This window comes from Equus caballus, chromosome 11 (genome assembly GCF_041296265.1).
Source record: "Equus caballus isolate H_3958 breed thoroughbred chromosome 11, TB-T2T, whole genome shotgun sequence".
NCBI lineage: Eukaryota > Metazoa > Chordata > Mammalia > Perissodactyla > Equidae > Equus > Equus caballus.
The window spans coordinates 58245656-58265723 of NC_091694.1; the positions used below are offsets into that span (position 1 = coordinate 58245656).

At 37.2% G+C, this 20068-nt stretch overlaps 1 protein-coding gene across 44 annotated transcripts in view; it reads left to right on the plus strand.

The window, feature by feature from the left end:
* The window catches only part of NCOR1 (nuclear receptor corepressor 1), a 160704-nt gene that overhangs the window by 12924 nt on the left and 127712 nt on the right, over positions 1-20068 (plus strand). For all 44 annotated transcript variants that reach the window (XM_070228231.1, XM_070228233.1, XM_023653564.2 and 41 more), the window contains exons 2-3: positions 5063-5240; positions 15285-15418. In XM_070228231.1, the coding sequence (XP_070084332.1) occupies positions 5133-5240; positions 15285-15418 (242 nt within the window). In that variant the 5' untranslated portion in view covers positions 5063-5132. The remainder of the gene's footprint in view (positions 1-5062; positions 5241-15284; positions 15419-20068) is intronic.

Genomic DNA, 20068 nt, shown 5'->3' on the forward strand with positions numbered 1-20068 from the left:
TGGACTCATGAGAATGATTGTCAAGATATATTGTTACATAATAAAAATAAGATATAGAACAGTATGTATCTACTATGCTACTATTTATGTAGGGGGTAAAGTGTGTGTGTGTGGGTGTGTGTGCAGGTTATTTCTAAAGGATACTCTAGAAACTAGTAACTTCTGTTGCCTTCTGGGAGGCAACTGGGTAGCAGCTGGAGGACAAGGGTGAGAAGGAGACTCTTCTGTTTGTAGTCTATGATACTTTTTAAAACTCTTAAATCGTACCAACAATACCTGTCTCCCAAAACAAAACAAAACAAACACCACCACCAACAAAACTCCCACATGTTGGCTTTTCGCCTTCTGCCTGGAGCAAGTATAGGTGTATAGGAGGCTGCCCACGTGGTTTTAATGTGCGGTCCTACTGAGCATCTCAGCTCCTCAGAGTATTAGTTCACTGCTTGCCGAGAAAGCATCAAAGCATCACAGAAAACACTAGCTTCTCTCCTTTTTGCCACTGACAGTTTTGTGATGTTGGAGAAGTTATTGGATTTCTCTGTGCTTCAGAGTCCAGATCTGTAAAATCACTGTTAGTTGGGTAATCTCAAAACCTCTCAATTCTTAGATTTTCTGACTTGCATGACGTGGGCCTTGGGAGGGAGCAGGCAGGAAACAGTCTGGGGAGACAGCTGGTTCTGTCTTCTGACTCTTCCCTTGACCTACAAAAGGAAAAGTGAAATGAGTAGTAAGGATGGTATGTATGTTTATTTAAAATATTTCCGTGTTACATAGTACCACATAAAATTTTAAAAGTTTTTTCTCTGTTTCATTTTAAGATGAAATTGAATGATAATTCTCTAGAAAACTTTATTTTCTAAGCCTAGCTGGGTAAAGAGTTTATTGACTAAAATGGGGAAATTGGATCAAGTTGGCACACTGAACTTTTTTGAATTTTCTGTCTTCCCAAATCCCTTAAAATGATAGAAACAAAGACAACTAAAACTTTACTAAGACATAAAATCTTAAATGTTTGGGGATTGTACACACACAAACACACAGTTGTCCCTCGGTGTTGGGGGTGAGGCTTGGTTCCAGGACCCCCAGTGAATACCAAAATCCCCCGATGCTCAAGTCCCTTTGTAAAATGGCATAGTATTTGTATACATGTAACCTGTGCACATAGTCCTGTATACTTTAAATCATCTCTAGATTACTTACAATACCTAATACAATGTAAATGCTATGTAAATAGTTGCTATACTGTATTGTTTAGGGAATAATGACAAGAAAAAAAAGTGTGTACATGTTCAGTACAGATGCAGCCATCATAGGCCTTTCCATCTGTGGTTCGTTGAATCTGTGGCTGCAGAACCTGTGGACACAGGGGGCTTACTGTACTATAATTTTTATCTTAATTATGTATATAAGTAATTCCTATCCTAAAAAATATGTACAGATGTGTGTGTGTGTGTGTGTGTGTGTGTGTGTGTGTGTATAATCTTATGGGAATTTTACGTATTTTTATATGTAATTAAGATAGGAATTATATATGTTCTACACATATTTTTTCCATCATATATATAATATTCCCCATTATATATACATAAAATATTCCCATCTTAATTATACACATATTTTATTTCCCATCCTAAAACATAAACATATATAATCATGTTTTAGGATGAGAATACTCAATAGTATAAAGGTATCTGTTGTTCTCCCTTTAGTCAGTCTGTGAATTCATTTGTATGTTCTCATCCAGAGTTTTTTATGGAGCCTAACAAGCTGGCTCTGAAATTTATGTGAAAGAGAAAACCTGCTGGAATAGCTCTGAAGCCTTTCAAAGTAGCAGCAACTAAGCACAGTGAGGGGAAGCTTGCCCTACTAGATATAAAGTCTCATAATGTTTGTAATAACTTAAAAAGTGTGGCATCCCCCTAGGAAAAGACAAGCAATCAAATTAGTGAGTCTAGAATCCTGGATATGTGGAGATATACTTTATAATAAAGGTGACTTTTCTTTTTCTTTTGTTGTTTTTTGCTGAGGAAGATTTACCCTGAGCTAACATTTGTTGCCAATCTTCCCCTTTTTGCTCGAGGAAGATTGTCCCTGAGCTGACATCTGTGCCACTTCTCCTCTACTTTGCATGTGGGATGCTGCCACAGCGTGGCCTGACAAGTGATGTGTAGGGCTGTGCCTGGGATCTGAACCCGTGAACTCTGGGCTGCCAAAGCGGAGTGTACGGACTTGACCACTACACATTGGGCCAGCCTCCCTCTCTCTCTTTCTCTTTCTTTTTAAAATATTTTAAAAAATTGAGCTAACATTGGTTTATAACATTATATAAGTTTTTCTTTATGAACTATTTCAGGCCCATAGAAACTTGCAGATAGTAGTATAACAAATGTCCGTGTACCTACCATCTGTGTTTCAGAAAACTTAGTATTATATCATACTTGCTTCAGTTTTTCTTTTAAGAAATAAAGTATTAAAGATTGTACCCCTCCCCTAGATCATTTTCCTTCCTTCCTTAGATGTAACTACATATTATCCTAAAGTAGACGTATATCTTATGTATGTTTATGCTTTTATTTGTTTATTTATTTTTTTTTTTGAGGAAGATTAGCCCTGAGCTAACTGCTGCCAATCTTCCTCTTTTTGCTGAGGAAGACTGGCCCTGAGCTAACATCCATGCCCATCTTCCTCTACTTTATACGTGGGATGCCTACCACAGCATGGCTTTTGCCAAGCGGTGCTGTGTCCGCACCCAGGATCTGAACCGGCCAACCCCGGGCTGCTGAGAAGCTGAACGTGCAAACGTAACTGCTGTGCCACTGGGCCGGCGCCTGTTTATGCTTTTATTATGTGTATATATAAATAATATATAGTGTTATTTTCTGTATTTCTACCATATGTTAGCATTATTTTGTAAATTGCTCTCACTCAACTTTACTTTTTTTGAGGTTTATATGTTTTGAAACATATAGCTGGAGTTTATTCATTACAACTGCTGTATGATATTGTATCATATGAAAATACCACATTATGGAATTTAGGTTGTCTTCAAATTTGTCTATTGCATTGCTGTGATAAATATCCTTTTGTATGTAAGTATGTGAGTTTTTCTAGGGCATATACTGAAATTTCTGGGTTGTAATGAGGATGGCATTTCCGATCACTGTTGGGAGGAAGACATGTACAATAAGGGTTTTGTTGGGATAATTAACTATTAGTTAGTAAAGAAAATAAAACTAGACCCCTAGTTTACCATGTTTTAGAAAAAAATTTTAGGTGATTAAGGAGCTAAATGTGGAAAATAAATAAAACTAAGAAGTTAAGAGGAGAATGTAGAAGAATATTTTTTTAATTTAGAGTAGAGAAAGTAAAGATTAAACAAGTTATGAATTCTGGAAGAAAATGTCACATAAAGGTGGAAAAGGGATTAATGTTCAGAATGCACAAGAGCTTTTCATTTTCCAGACATACATGAGCAAAACCCCCCATGATCTCCTCTTGCCCGTTCTCAGGCCTTGCCTTCTTCCACTTTCTCCCTCACTCTCTTTAAGCCTCCTTGCTTTGCTTTAGGGCTTCTGTAGTTTCTCTCTATGGAGTGTTCTTGTCTCTTCAAGGCTGCCTACCTCTTTTTTCTCATCTTTCAAGCTTTGGCACAAAAGTCATCTTAGAATAAAATTTATTACCCAAGCTGGGACAGTCCTGAGAAGGAAATCGACCGTAATTAATAATTACACTGGGACAATAACTGTAAATTGGTCTGTTTCAGGAAATCAGGGTGTATGGTCATCCCAGCTAAGATTGGCTTTCTTACGATCATCCCATCGGAACTGTCTCCCTTCCCCCTCTTCTCCCATCCTGTTTTATTTATAGCACTTTGTCATACTGTTTCCTGATTATTTGTTTATTGTCTATGTCACCTCCCAATAAGATGGCATATCTTGGTCACCATTTTATGCCAATGTTTAGAACAGTATTGGTACATAGTGGTGTACTTCTCAATAAATATTTGTTGGGAATACGACATTTCTGCCTTTGTTCTTAAAATCTTGTGACGATATGACACACGTGAAAAATGAGATAATAGTGGTATGCACAAATCATACTTTTATAAAATAAAATATTCTCATTTATATAGACTTTCTGTGGCATACTGTACATAAAATTTCCCATTAGCTAAACTTTTTTAATAACAATTTTCTTAGCTCTTGTACTGGATATTAAGGACACTTCCCTAAGAAACATTCTCAGGCATTCATCTTTGAGTATCTCTGTATTGAACAACCAAATGAATTCCTAGAAGTGGAATTGCTATGGTAGAGGATATGGGTATTTGTAATATTCTGTGTTGGTCATTTGGAAAATATTAATTCATTGAGTTATGCAGATATTTCAAATATTGGCACATTTCATTATGTAATATCAAAAACTCACCTGTCATTATCATCACCAATCTCGCTGGAAATGCGTTTAAATGTAGGGAAGCTGTTAAGCTCCTCATGGCAGATACAAGTTTTCCCCAAATTCTGATTTTCACAGATATTGACACTTGTTTTCCTTGAAGTGATAGGCTCACTTTTTTCTTCCTTGAGAGCTTTCCCATCCCCATTCCCTTCCTAGGCTATCATTTTGGGGCAGAATCATTTAATAAAGACAATATTTCCTCCACACAAATCCTTACCTTATAAATACTCATGAATCCTTTTAACAACTGACTTTTTCACCGCCCAAAAATTTACAACCACAGATTTTATTTTTGTAAAATATAATATTTGTGTCTCAGACATTTATTGAGCAGTTCCTATGTGCCAGGTACCATGCTTAAATTTTATATACATGTTTTTACATTATATAGCTAGTGATATTATTTGTGATATATTCAAGAGCCTTTTTTAAGTTAAAGGAAAAGACCCATTAATGTTTTTCAAACCTCAGTAACTTCTTAGAATACAGGAGAGAAAGCTTTTACTGGTAATTGTGGTTTTATTTGTGTAGCTATAGTTATAATTTATTGGAAGTACACCTGATGCTTTAGTTCTTATCAGTGCTCTTTTCCTATTCTGTTTAGGTGGTTTCCTAGAAACATGATTGTTTGTTGGACTTGATCTCACAGCCTGGTGAGGACTTCTTTACTGATAATGTCAAGTTCAGGTTATCCTCCCAACCAAGGAGCATTCAGCACAGAACAAAGTCGTTATCCTCCTCACTCTGTTCAGTACACCTTTCCAAGCACCCGTCACCAGCAGGTAAGGAACAAATGCCATGCAAATTGCATGTGTAGTATTTTGTGTTTTTCTTTACTTTTCCTATTTAATATATTTGTTGGTCAGAAGCCAAATGTAATTGTTTTATATATATATATATATATATATATATTTTTTTTTTTTAATTTTATATATATGTGTGTAACTATATATATATTTTTTGGCTTGAGGAAGATTAGCCCTGAGCTAAAATCTGTGGCAGTCTTCCTCTACTTTATATGTGGGTCGTCCCCACAGCATGGCTGATAAGTGGAGTGGGTTTGCTCCTGGGATCTGAACCTGTGAACCCAGGCTGCCAAAGCACAGCATGCTGAACTTACTTACTAGTTTTTACTACTATGTTTTTAATGGGAAGAACCATTCTCTAAGGTGGTGAACCAAAGCTTGGGGATTAATTCTCTCTTCATACTATGGCTTTATGCTAGACTTCGGGGGTGACCTTGTCTCTGCTTTTGATTGTAGTAGTTGTTGATAGAAAAGTATCAGTTGCAGAGAGTTTCTAGGTTCAGACCACTGTTTATGCTCCAAGTTCTGGCTGAGTATTGAAATGGCCAGGTAACTTGGTCTCTCTTGAGTGATGGCCAGGATAGGGCCTCTACCTTCTTGAGAGATTTGATGGCAGGAAGATGAGTTTGTATGATTGATTCACCTTACAAAAAATAAAATATAAGGTTAAGTTATCAGCTCAGAGAGGGACAGGGGTTTAAGAAATTTGAAGAAAAGGGGCAGGCCCGGTGGCGCAGTGGTTAAGTTCTCATGTTCTGCTTCTTGGTGGCCCGGGGTTCACTGGTTCGGATCCCAGGTGTGGACGTGGCATCGCTTGGCAAAAGCCATGCTGTAGTGGGTGTCCCACCTATAAAGCAGAGGAAGATGGACATGGATGTTAGCTCAGGGCCAGTCTTCCTCAGCAAAAAGAGGAGGATTGGTAGCAGTTAGCTCAGGGCTAATCTTCCTCAAAAAAAAAAAATTTGAAGAAAAAATGGAGGAAAGGGATGAAGTGGTTATCTCAGAGAAAAAGAAAGCAAATTTACCAGCAAAATATAGTTGAGTACTCCTGGATACTACTAAGGACTCCTTTGAAATGTGGTCGTGATTACTGAGTGAGAAAGGACATCCTTACCTTGTTCCTGTTTAGGGAAACATTTAATCTTTTGCCATTGAGTATAATAGTAGTTGCATGTTTTGTAGATGCTCTTTTTCAGTTGAAGAAGTTTCTGTTGCTAGGTTGAGAATTTTTATCATACTTGGGTGTTGAATTTTGGTTGCATATCCTCCCTGCCTCAGTGCCGTTCATCTGATTACTAATTTCCTAGATTGTTGTTGCTGCTGCTTTTTTTAAATCATCTTTGAGGTTTAGTTTATATAATAAAATTTTATTATGTGTGTACATTTTGACAGATTCATATATGCATAAAACCCCACCAAAATGAAGATATAGAGCATTTCTGTCACCCCAGAAAGTTCCTTTGTACTCCATCCAGGTCAATTCTTCTCTTCCACTCTCCACAAACTTGAGCTCCCAAGAAACCACTGATCTGCTTTCTGTCATAATAGATTTATCTTGAGTTTCAAATGAACTCTTTTATCTATGACTTCTTTTGCTTCCCATAATATTTTTAAGATTTATCTACATTCTGGTACGTATCAGTAGTTAATTTCTTTTTATTGCTGGGTGTATATATACCACAATTTGTTTATCTAGTCACCTATTCCAGTTTTTGGTTATTACAAATACAATTATTTAGAAAACGTGTATCTATGTGTTTGTTTTATCTAGATTATATTAAAAAGTATTGCCTTATTTTCTTAACAGTATCCTTTGGAGAGCATATGTTTTTAATTTTTATCAAGTCTAGTTTATTAATTTTTGTCTTTTACATTTCTTCCTTTTTGTTCATATTTAAGAAGCTTTTGCCAAACTCAAGATCACTAAGATTTTCTCCTATGTTTTTTTCCTATATGTTTTGTAATTTTAGGTTTTACATTTAAGTCTGTGACCTATTTTGAATTAAATTTTGTTTATGATATGAGGTAAGGGTTGAGATCATTGTTTTGCATGTGGCTATTCAATTGTTCTAGAAACCATTTGTTGAAAAGGTTATTCTTTTCCCCCTGAATTTGGTACTTTGGTACTTTCACTGAAAATCAATTGACCATATATCTGCTAATGTATTTCTGTTCTCTCTCTAATGTTCCATTGATATGTTTTGTCTGTCTTTACCTCACATCTGTGTGACTTTCTTTGTAAACAAACGTTTAATCATTTAATAAAGCACTTCACAGTGTCTTGATTATTATAGCTTTGAAATAAGTTGAAATTAAGTAGTGTGATTCCTTCCTGACTTGTTGTTTGAATACTCTAGATCCTTAGTATTTCTATATACATATGTTTTAGGGTCAGCTTGTCAGTTTCTACAAAAAAGTTTGCTGGGATTTTGATTGGGATTGTCTTGAATTTAGAGATTAATTTGGGAGAGAATTGAGATCTTAACAACTTTGAATCTTCCCATCCATGAACCTGGTATGTCTCTCTGTTTATTTAGGACTTCATTAATTTTTCTCAGTAACGTTTTATAGTTTTTGGTGTACAGGTCATGTACATCTTTTGTTATATTTGTTCCTAAATATTTCTTACTTTTTTTTTTTTTAAAGATCTTATTTTTTCCTTTTTCTCCCCAAAGCCCCCCGGTACATAGTTGTATATTCTTCGTTGTAGTCCTTCTAGTTGTGGCATGTGGGACGCTGCCTCAGCGTGGCTTGATGAGCAGTGCCATGTCCACGCCCAGGATTCGAACCAACGAAACACTGGTCCGCCTGCAGTGGAGCGCGCGAACTTAACCACTCGGTCACAGGGCCAGCACCTATTTCTTACTTTTGATGCTATTGAAATAGTATTGCTTTTTGAATGTTCAGTTTTCAGTTGTTCATTGCTACTATGGATATTGATCTTGTATCCTACAACCTTACTTATTACTACTAGTTGCTTTTTTATGGGTTCCACAGGATTTTTTATGTAGTTGATTGTATAATCTGAGAATAAAGACAGTTTTATTTCTGCCTTTCCAAACTGGATGGCTTTTCTCCTTCTTCCTCATTGTACTGGCTAGAATCACGAGTACAGTATTGAATAGAAGGGGTGGGAGTGGACATTTTTCCCTTGTTTCTGATCATAAGAGGAAAGCATTTGGTCTTTCACCATTAAGAATATTGTTATCTTGGGAAATGTTCCCTCCTTCTGTATTTTCTTAAAGAGTTTGTGTAGGATTGATATTTTTTCTTCCTTAGGTGTTTGATAGAATTTATCAGTGGAGCATCTGGGTCTGGAATTTTCTTTGTGGGAAGAATGTAAATTATGAACTCAATTTTTTTTTTTTTTTAGGAAGATTAGCCCTGAGCTAACTGCTGCCAATCCTTCTCTTTTTGCTGAGGAAGACTGGCCCTGAGCTAACATCCATGTCCACCTTCCTCTACTTTATATATGGGATGCCTGCCACAGCATGGCTTTTGCCAGGTGGTGCCATGTCCGCACCTGGGATCCAAACCGGTGAACCTGGGGCCGCTGAGAAGCGGAATGTGCAAACTTAACCGCTCCACCACTGGGCTGGCCCCCCCTTTTTTTCTTTTTAAGATTGGCACCTGAGCTAACAACTGTTGCCAATCTTCCTTTTTTTTTTCCTGCCTTTTCTTCCCAAATCCCCTCAGTACATAGTTGTATATTTTAGTTGTGGGTCCTTCTAGTTGTGGCATGTGGGACGCTGCCTCAGCATAGCCTAATGAGTGTTGCCATGTCCGCGCCCAGGATCCAAACCAGTGAAACCCTGAGCTGCTGAAGCGGAGTGCACAAACTTAACCGCTTGGCCACGGGCAGGCTCCCTCACTTTCTTTAATAGTTATAATTCAGATTCTTTATTTTTTCTTGAGTCATTTTCGGTAAATTTTGTTGTTCAAGATATTAAATTTATTGACATAAATTGTCATATATTCCCTTATCATTTCAGTGTCTTTGAGATCTGTTGTGATGGCATGTCTCATGTTGATAAGTGAGTTTTCCCCCCCTTTTTTCTTTATTAATGTACCTAGAGGTTTATCAATTTAATAGATTCTTTTTTTGAAGAACTAGCTTTGGTTTCATCCATTTTCACTATTTTTTTCTATTCCCCTTATTTCTGCTCCATATTACTTTCTTCCTTCTTTTATTGCCCACATATACAGTCATCTGTTGGTGTTTACAGGGGTTTGGTCAAGCACCCCTGTGGATACCAAAATCCTCAGATGGTCAAGCCCCTTATATAAAATGGTATAGTATTTGCATATAACCTATGCACATCCTCCTGTATACTTTAAATCATCTCTAGATTACTTATAATATCTTAAACAGTGTAAATGCTGTGTAAAAAGTTGTTATACTCTTGTTTAGGGAATAATGATAAGGAAAAAAAAAGCCTGTACATGTTCAGGATAGACACCAGCATTGTAGGCCTTTCGATCTGCAGTTGATTGAACCTGCAGATGCAGATTCTTCCATGGATATGGAGGGCTGACTGTACAGGCATACCTTGTTTTATTGTGCTTCGCGTTTTTTTTTTAAGATTGGCACCTGAGCTAACTGTTGCCAGTCTTATTTATTTATTTTTTCCTGCTTTCTCTCCACAAATCCCCCCAGTACATAGTACTTAGCTGTATATTTTAGTTGTGGGTCCTTCTAGTTGTGGCATGTGGGACGCCGCCTCAATGTGGCCTGATGAACAGTGCCATGTCTGTGCCCGGGATCTGAATCTGCGAAACCCTGGGCTGCCAAAGCAGAGTGCGCAGACCTAACCGCTCGGCCCCGGGGCCGGCCCCTATTGTGCTTCACTTTATTGTGCTTTGCAGATACTGCGTTTTTTACAAGATCTGCCTGCAGCAAAAAGATTATGACTTGCTGAAGGGTCAAATGATGGTTAGCTTTTTTTAGTGATAAAGTATTTTTTAATTAAGGTATGTATCTTTTTCTTTTAGACATAATGCTATTGCACACTTAATAGATTATAGTACAGTGTAAACATAACTGTGTGTGTGTGTGAGGAAGATTTGCCCTGAGCTAACATCCATTGCCAACCCTCCTCTCTTTGTGCTTGAGGAAGATTAGCCATGAGCTGACATCTCTGGCAATCCTCCTCTACTTTTTTGGAGTGTGGGATGCCTCCATAGCACGGCTGATGAGTGGAGTAGGTTCGCACGGGGATCCGAACCTGCAAACCCGTGCCACCGAAGCAGAGCTCACAGGCCTTGAAGCACTCGGCCACAGGGGCTGGCCCATAAACATAACTTTTATATGCACTGGGGAACCAAAAACTTCGTGTGCCTTGCTTTATTGTGACATTTGCTTTATTGCAGTGGTTGAGAATCAAACTCGCAGTATCTCTGAGCTATGTCTGTATACAGTTTCTGACGCCTTTCACTCCTTTGTATATATTCAGATTTCCTTTTGATACCATTTACTTTTTTCCTGAAGGATGTCATTTCTCTTAGTGCAGAACCTTTGGTAGTGAACTCTCTCAGCTTTTATTTACCTGAAAAAGTTTGTTTCAACTTCATTTTTGAAAAATACTTTCGTTGGATACAGAATTCTAGGTTGACGATTATTTTCTTTTAGCACTTTAAAAGACGCCATTTATTGTGTTCTGGCGTGTATGGTTTCTGACTAGAAGTCTTTGGTCATTCTTATCTTTGTTTGTTTGTATATGTGTCTCCCCCCCCCCATGGTTACTTTCTGTGATTTTTCTCTTTATTACTGGTTTCCAGAAATTTGATTGTCATGTGCCTTTGTTGTGCTTTTTGAATGTTTATGTTATTGTTTGTGGTATTCAGTCAGCTTCCTGCTCCTGTGGATTTTTAATTTTCATAAAATTTGGGCAATCTTTGGCCACTCTTTTTTTTTTTTTTTTTTTTTTAAGATTTTATTTTTTCCTTTTTCTCCCCAAAGCCCCCCGGTACATAGTTGTGTATTCTTCGTTGTGGGTTCTTCTAGTTGTGGCATGTGGAACGCTGCCTCAGCGTGGTCTGATGAGCAGTGCCATGTCCGCGCCCAGGATTCGAACTAACGAAACACTGGGCCACCTGCAGCGGAGCGCGCGAACTTAACCACTCGGCCATGGGGCCAGCCCCAGGCCACTCTTTTTTCAGCTATCTTTTTCTGTCTCCTCTACTCCTAGTTGCCTTCTGAGACAACAGTTACTCATATTTCATATTATCCTAGAGGTCACCGGACCTCTATTCATTTTATTCTGTTTTTTATCCATTTGTTTCATTTTGCTATGACTTCATGTTCAGTGATCTTTTCTTCTCTAGTTTCCAACCTATTGTTAATTTCATCCAGTGAAATTTTCATTGCAGACATTGGAGTTTTCATTTTTGATTGGAATATGAACATTGCAAATTTTATACTTTTTAATGCTGGCTTTCGTTGTATTCCTTTCAAGAAAGTTGGATTCCTTCTGTTAGATGGTTAAGTTACTTTTGAAGTTTAGTTTTAAATGTTTTTTCTTTTTTTAGATTGGCACCTGAGCTAACCTCTGTTGCCAAGCCTTTTTTTTTTCTTTCTTCTTGGCAAAGCCCCCTGGTACATAGTTGTATATTCTAGCTGGGAGTGCCTCTGGTTGTGCTATGTAGGATGCTGCCTTAGCATGGCCTGACAGGCGGTGCCATGTCTGTGCCCAGGATCCGAACCAGTGAAACCCTGGGTCACTGAAGCAGAGTGTACAAACTTAACCTCTTGGCTATGGGGTCGGCCCCTAGTTTTAAATTCTTGTAGGGCAGATCTCGAGTAGTCTTTATTTTAGGTCTAATTTATCCTCCACTTTGAAACTTCTCTCTTTTAGGGTATCTATGAATGTCCCTTGTATTCAGTGAGGTTTCTTCCCTCTGGCTAGAGGAAGTTTGATTGAGTCTGCATCTGTGTGAGCTCTGGGAATTGTTTGTTTTATAGTTCCTCCTGATTGTTCTTTCATCAGAAGTTGTTCTTAGCCCAACCGTAGCCCAAGACTTGGCTGTGCTTCCCTATGCGTTGACAGATTAGATTCAGCCAAAGACTTATGGGAACCCAAATTCAGGTTTCAGGAAATCTTTCTCTCTGGAAGTCTGTGGAAATTCTGTCTGTCTGTCTTTCTCAAACTAGCATGGTTGCTGCTTCAGTGAACAAGATTGTGGGGCACCGTTTGGATTCCCTTCCCAGGGATGCAGTTTGGAAATTGCCTCCAGGCAGAAAGCGTGGGGTATGGTGAGACTCATCCTATTTGTGTCATTATTCTCAGAGATCAAGTCCTGTGCAGCCTCTTGTCCAATGTCTGAAAATAGTTCCTACATGTTGTCCAACTTTTTAGCTGTTTGCTATGGGAATGTAATTGTGGACAGTGTTACCTGCTCATAGCTGGAAGCTGAGTGCACTGTTGTTTCTTGTATTTCACTCCTTGCTCTTAATTTGTCTTGCTGGGTGCATACATGCTTTAGAAATTCTTTCAGAGAGAGTCTCTGGTTGGTAAATTTTCTGAGTGCTTGAATTCTAAAAAGTTTGAAGTCCTAAAACTTACATGATGGTTTGGTTATTAAATTTACAGGTTCAAGGTGTTTTCCTCTGAACTGGGGATGTTCTTTGTTTCCTTCTGTTCAGTGTTGCTGAGAGAAGTCTGCTTTTATTATGATCATTGTTACTTTGTAGGAGACCTATCTTTTATTTCTTATGACTTGTAGTAAAGTTTTCTCTTTATCCTTGGTTTTCTAAACTTTTCTTCTGTCCAGTGTGGATTAATTTTTAAAATACAGCCAGCTTTTCTCCTAGGCCCTTTTTCATCTGAGGACTTGGTCTTTTCCAGCTTCTGAGAGATCCTGTTCTATTATTTCTTAGACTATTGTTTCTCACCTGTGGATTTTAGAACTTTTACTCTAGCTACCATTTTTAACTTTTCTCCTACAGTTTCTATATTTGTGTGCTTTACTCTGTTCTGAGAGAATCCCTCAGTTTTCTCTTAGCTTTCATTTGCCCTTCACCTGTGTCTGTTCTACTCTTGTTTAATTTCAATGATCAACTCTTTAATTTCTTTAATTGCTATTTGATTCTTTTTGAGTCCTTTTTTGCTTAATCTTTTTTTGATTTCTTTGGATGTAAATTCTTTATTTTTTGAGTTTTGGTGCTCTTTTTAAAATTTTTAAGTGTTTTTGTCTTTCCTTCAATGTTTTTTCTTGGTTATATTTTCAACTTTGTAGCTGTTATTTTTTCTTACACTATGTATGAATTATGTTTCACTGTTATCTCATTATAGTGAAAGGCTCTGGACCTCTTATCTACCCCATGTTTTGGTCTGGACAGCTCAATTTTATCTGTTTTTGGTTGACATATAATTCATATAACATACATTTTTACCTTTTTCTCTTTTTTTTGCTGGGAAAGTTTTGCCCTTAGCTAATGCCTGTTGCTAATCTTCCTCTTTTTTTTCATTTTCCTCCCCAAAGCCCCAGTACATACTTGTATATTCTAGTTGTAAGTCCTTCTAGTTCTTCTGTGTGAGCGTCTGCTACAGCATGGCTACTGACAGATGAGTGGTGGGGTTCCGTGCCTGGGAACCAAACCTGGGCTGCCAGAGTGGAGTGTGCTGAACTTTAACCACTAGGCCATCAGGGCTGGCTCAAATTTTACCATTTTAAACTGTATAATATAGTGGGTTTTAGTATATTCATTCTGTTGGGCAACTATTACCATTATCTAATTCCAGAACTTTTCCATCACCCAAAATGAAACTCTATATCTAATAGTTGTTAATCCCAGTTCCCCTCTTCCCTCCATCCCCTGGGAACTACTACTCTTACTTTCTGTCTCTATTGATTTACCTCTTACAGACATTACATATCAATGGAATCATATAATATGTGGCCTTTTATGTCTGTTTTTTTGTTTTTACTTAGCATTATGTTTTCTAAGTTTATCTATGTTGTAGCATGGATTAGTACTTCATTACTTTTTAAGGCTGAATCATATTCTATTGTATAGATATACCACATTTTATTTATCCATTAATGAGTCAGGAGACATTTGGATTCTTTCTACCTTTTGGCTATTGTGAATAACTCAGTTTTGAAAACTTGTGTATAAATTTTTGTGTGTAGACATATGTTTTAATTACCTTGTATATATATACCTAGGAGTGGAGTTCTGGGTTATTTGGTAATTCTGTGTTTGACTATTTCTTTATGATTGTTAGCATTAATAGCTTTATTTTGTAAAGAAGCTTTTGCCTTTTCAACAAAAAGATGACAAAAGAAAAGTAGGAAAATAAACATAAAAACACCCACCAAGAATGATGGAAAACTTTAACCCTTAACTAGCAGGTTGATTCTCTGGACTTTTTTTTTTTTTTTAAGATTTTATTTTTTTCCTTTTTCTCCCCAAAGCCCCCTGGTACATAGTTGTATATTCTTTGTTGTGGGTTCTTCTAGTTGTGGCATGTGGGACACCGCCCCAGTGTGGTTTGATGAGCAGTGTCATGTCCGCACCCAGGATTCAAACCAACGAAACACTGGGCCACCTGCAGTAGAGTGCACGAACTTAACCACTCGGCCACAGGGCCAGCCCCAGGACTTCTGTTTTTTTCATTTGTAAACATGCATGGATTTAACTTGATGGCTTCTGTGACCCTTCCACTTTACTCATTTTGAATTTAAGATTAGAATACTTTTTAGGATTTCTTGTTGAACACAGTTTGAGATCTTACTACATGGAAAATATAGATTGGGAGTTATTGTAATACATTATTAGAAGAATGAATCAAAGTAGTTTGACCATGAAGTTTTATTTTGACTTGTTTTGAATGATATACAGTTAAAATGTGGATTGTTTGGGGTTTTAGACTTAGATCAGTGAACGACTGGAATCATCATTGCTGTTACTTTCCATACTTAGTGGCTCGTGACTGCCTTTGTGCATTTACATGGTTTGATTCTGTGATGCTTTTCACTTTTTGGTTAATAATTAATTTACAATTATTTTAATTCTAGGACTTTGCAGTCCCTGATTATCGTTCTTCTCATCTTGAAGTCAGTCAGGCATCACAGCTTTTGCAGCAGCAGCAGCAACAACAGCTTCGCAGACGACCTTCCTTGCTTTCAGAATTTCACCCAGGTTCTGACAGGTAATGAGGTTTCTTTTATGTTTCCATCTAGGACTGAACTTGTCAAGTATATGTATACTCTTTTTTTTTTAATCCATTCATCAATTGATGGATATTTGAGTTGTTTTCACTGTTGACTATTATGAATAATGCTGCTATGTACATTTGTGTACAAATTTTTGTGTGGCCATTTATTTTTCTTTCTCTTGGTAATATACCTAGGAATAGAATTGCTGGATCATATGGTAGTTCTCTGTTTGCTGTTTGAGAAACTACCAGACTTTTTCCAAAGTGGCCACACCGTCCTACTGGTATTCGTTTTTAAAAGGCAAATACATTATCGGGCTGGCCCCGTGGCTGAGTGGTTAAGTTCGCGCGCTTCGCTGCAGGCGACCCAGTGTTTCGTCAGTTCGAATCCTGGGCGCGGACATGGCACTGCTCATCAAACCATGCTGAGGCGGCATCCCGCATGCCACAACTAAAAGGACCCACAACTAAGAATATACAACTATGGACTGGGGGACTTTGGGGAGAAAAAGGAAAAAATAAAATGTTTAAAAAAAAAAAAGGCAAATACATTAATTTAAAATGCAAATTTAGTGCTTAGCTCCACCAGGACTCCCACTATAAAACAGTATATTTTCAATAAAGATTTTCATAGTTCATTTAAATTTTTTTGGAATTTTAAATGTTAAATATATATTTACTTATTTATGCATGAGTAATTTTGTTCCCCGAAAAAGGATTGGCAAACTGAAATGGGAAATAGTCTGATTTCTGGATGGAAAGAGAACTTTCCATACTCAGTGTTTTTCTTAACTGTCCTGTGCCCTGGCTGCCTTAGGCTCTTCTCCAGCACTGGGTGTACTTCACTTTCTAGCTTTGGTAAATCTCACAGGCAGAGTGGCTGGAGGTAAAATGTAATGCTTGGAATTTAGCTTTTGTAGGTTGTGTCCTCAACAATGGTACCCAGTTGAGGGGACAACTGAGGGCTGAAATCCAGCTTGGGCATTTTGCCAGGCCCTGTGCACCAGAGGGTTGCATCTTCTTATAGAAATTTCACACAAACTCTTCGTACAGGCCAGCAGTGGCCCTGGTTCTAAGTGTTGTATTGAGGGGCTTGGCCTTAAACCTAATGCCGGATGCTTGTTTTCGATAGATTGCCTCTGGCTGCCCTATGGAGGACGAATGTGAGGTGGATAGAGTAAAAGCAGAGAGAACATGTAACAGACCTGTAAGAGAAAGAGAGAATATGGGCGTAAGACAGGGCAATGCAATCAAGATTGAGAGGAGACAGATTTGAGTAAGTTAGGAGATAAGGCTGCCAAGACCTGGCAGTTGGCAAAGGTGAGGGAGGAGACCTGGATGAATCCCAGCTTTCTAGCTTGTTGGATGACAGTTAGTTTCATCAACTGTGATAGAGATTAAGGATAGAGCAGCAAGGATAAGACAACTTGAGTTTGGTACGAATTAAGTTTGAGGGACCTGCGAAACATCCAGGTGGAGTTGTCTCTATCATGCTTGGGGGAGGGTCTGGGTTTAGGAAACAGATTGGTATATGCAATCTGGGAAGTGTGGAAATTGCAAACAGCAATAGTTTAAAGATAAATCTGGAGGATCCCCAAAGATTGAGAGACAGAAGCTTCTGAAGGAGAGAGAAAGAGAAAGAAAAATGATTAAAACAGTAGTCTTCGAACTTGTTACTTGCATATTCCTCAAAAGAATTTTGAAAAGCTGTATTCTACCTAGTATAAGTTGAAATCTAAAATTTTTCATAATAAGTTTAAAAGATGGATATAATTTATGTTGAAAGTATTGACATTTTAGAACAAAACTGCTGTAGTATACTTTTAAAGCTATCTGATGGAATCTAAATACCATAGTGATTTAATACCATGATCCTCTTAAAATGATATTGTATATGAGCAAACTTGTCTTTAATAGAGCTTCTTTTTTTATTCCTTTTTTTCCTGGAACTCATATATTCGTTCTTCTGTTTTCACAAAATTTATCCTACTATGATAGGTTTTTATTATTTAAAGTCTTTTATTGATCAACCTATCGTACTTCAGTGACAAAAATATGTAAAAGTATCTGTCTATAAGGTGCTCTATTAAAAAAAACTTCTGGATTGAAATATCATTATAATGATTATTATAAGATTGATCAAAACAACAATCACTTAAGAAAATGAGAAACAAATTTATTAAATGTAAGTAAAATTTCATGGAAATGCATCCATGCATTAATGACACAGATGAGGCTGTTTTAAAAATATGACTTATTGATAGAAGAAAGGAAGCACATACTCTTCTTATTTTTTATTCTGATGAAAGTACTGAGAAACTTTGTTCACAAAAGTAATTTCTTATGATGTCTTATGATGTCCCAGTCTCTAGTAACCTCTAATCTACTTTTTGTCTCTATGAATTTGCCTTATTCTAGATATTTCATGTAAGTGGAATCATCACCAAATCACATGCTTATTGTCTAAGATAAAAATATCAGTTAACAACTTAAGTTCTTCAATTTTGTTGAAGGCAAATATTTGGGAACTGTTAGTTTGCAAAAGGGTTTATTTCTTTGACGTTCTAGAGGTGTTTACACTCTGAGGGACAGTGCTCCAGTGTAAGAGCCAGGAAGGGTGAGACGAGAGGGTGCAGCTGTGAAAGAGAGGTAGGGAGAGGAGAACCGCAGGTTTGTTATCTGGTAGGTCAATTTAAGTAAAGAATATATGTGGAAGTTCAGGGTCTCTGGAAGTTGATTGTTTCAAGATTATCTATGCTGGTATCCCCTGTGGAAAAATCATTGTATATGCCAGCAAAAGACTTAGAATATGGCAGCAGAGAATATAGTGTCCTGGAAACCAAGAGGTGGTAGAGTTTCAAGAAGAAAGGAGAAAGTGAAGTATAAAATGTAGCAGATACGTCAGCATATGTCTAAAAATATTCTTTCGTTTTCAATATCAGGAGGTCATTGCTGACTTTAGCAAGTAGGGAGCTACTGGAATAAAATGAAATGATGAGGAATTGAGTCAGAGTCGAGTGAGCTGAGTGAATGGAAAAAGAGTAACTGGTGAAAAAGAATATAAATCACCCTTTCAAGTACTACTGTAGTAGTAATTTTCTAATAAAAATTTTTTTGTCAGAATTTGAGATCTCTTTTTATTTCCTAGGCTAGTCTTTATTAATAATGATTCTAAGAATTAAATTGTATGTTGATTTTTTTTATTGTGGTAAAATATACTTAACATAAAATTTACCTTTTAACTATTTTTAAGTGTTCCAATTCAGTGGCATTAAGTACATTCACAATGTTGTACAACCATCACCACTATTTCCAGAACTTTTTCATTATGCCAAAGAGAAACTCTGTACCCATTTACCAATAATTCCCCATTCTCCTTTTCTTCCAGTCTCTAGTAACCTCTAAGCTACTTTTTGTCTCTGTGAATTTCCCTATTCTAGATATTTCATGTAAGTGGAATCATACAATAATTGTCCTTTTGCATCTGGCTTATTTCATTTAGCATTATGTTTTCAAGGTTTGTTCATATTGTAGCGTGTGTGAGAACTTGATTCCTTTTTGTGGCTGAGTAATAGTCTAGTGGACATATATAACACATTTTGTTTATCTGTTCATGTGTCAATGGGCATGGGTTTCCACATTTTTTGGCTATTGTGAATAATGCTACTTTGAACATTGGTATACAAGTATCTGTTTGAGTTTCTGTTTTCAATGCTTTCAGGTATATACCTCAGTAGAATTACTGGGTCATATTGTAATTCTATGTTTAATCTTTTGAGGAACTGCCAATCATTTTCCACAGTGGCTGCGCAATTTTACATTCCCACCAACAGTGCAGGAGGTTCCAGTTTTTCCACATCTTTGTAAATACTTATTTTCCTTTTTTAAAAAAAAAAGAAATAATTTAAGCCTCCTTACTGGGTGTGAAGTGGTATCTCATTGTGGTTTTGATTTGCATTCCCATAATGCTGAATGATGTTGAGCATCTTTTCATGTGCTTCTTGGCCATTTGTATATCTTCTTTGGAGAAATGTCTGTTCAAATCCTTTGCCCAGTTGTTTGTCTTTTTATTGTTGAGTTGTAGGAGTTCTTTATATATTCTGGATATTAAACCCTTATCAAATACATGATTTGCAAATATTTTCTGCCTTTCTGTGGGTTGTGAAAAGACAGTTTGATATAGTGTCCTTTGATGTACAAAAGTTTTTAATTTCGAAGAAGTCCGATTTATTTTTTCCCTTGTTGCCTGGGCTTTTGGTGTAATATCTAAGAAATCATCACCAAATCCAATATTAGGAAGATTTCTCCCTATGTTTTTCTCTAGGAGTTTTAAATTTTGGGTCTTATGTTTAAGTCTTGAATCCATTTTGAGTTAATTTTTTCATGTGGTGTCAGATATCTGAGTCCAGCTTCATTCTTTTGCATGTGGATATCTAGTTTCCCCAGCACCATGTTTTTTTTCTTTTGTTTTCTTGCTGAGGAAACGGCAAACATCCTGAGCTAACATCCGCTGCCAATCTTCCTCTTTTTGTGTATGAGCTGCCACCACAGCATGGCCACTGACAGATGAGTAGTGTAGGTCCATGCCTGGGAAATGAACCTTGGCTGCTCAAGCAGATGCACCAAACTTAACCACTAGGCCAC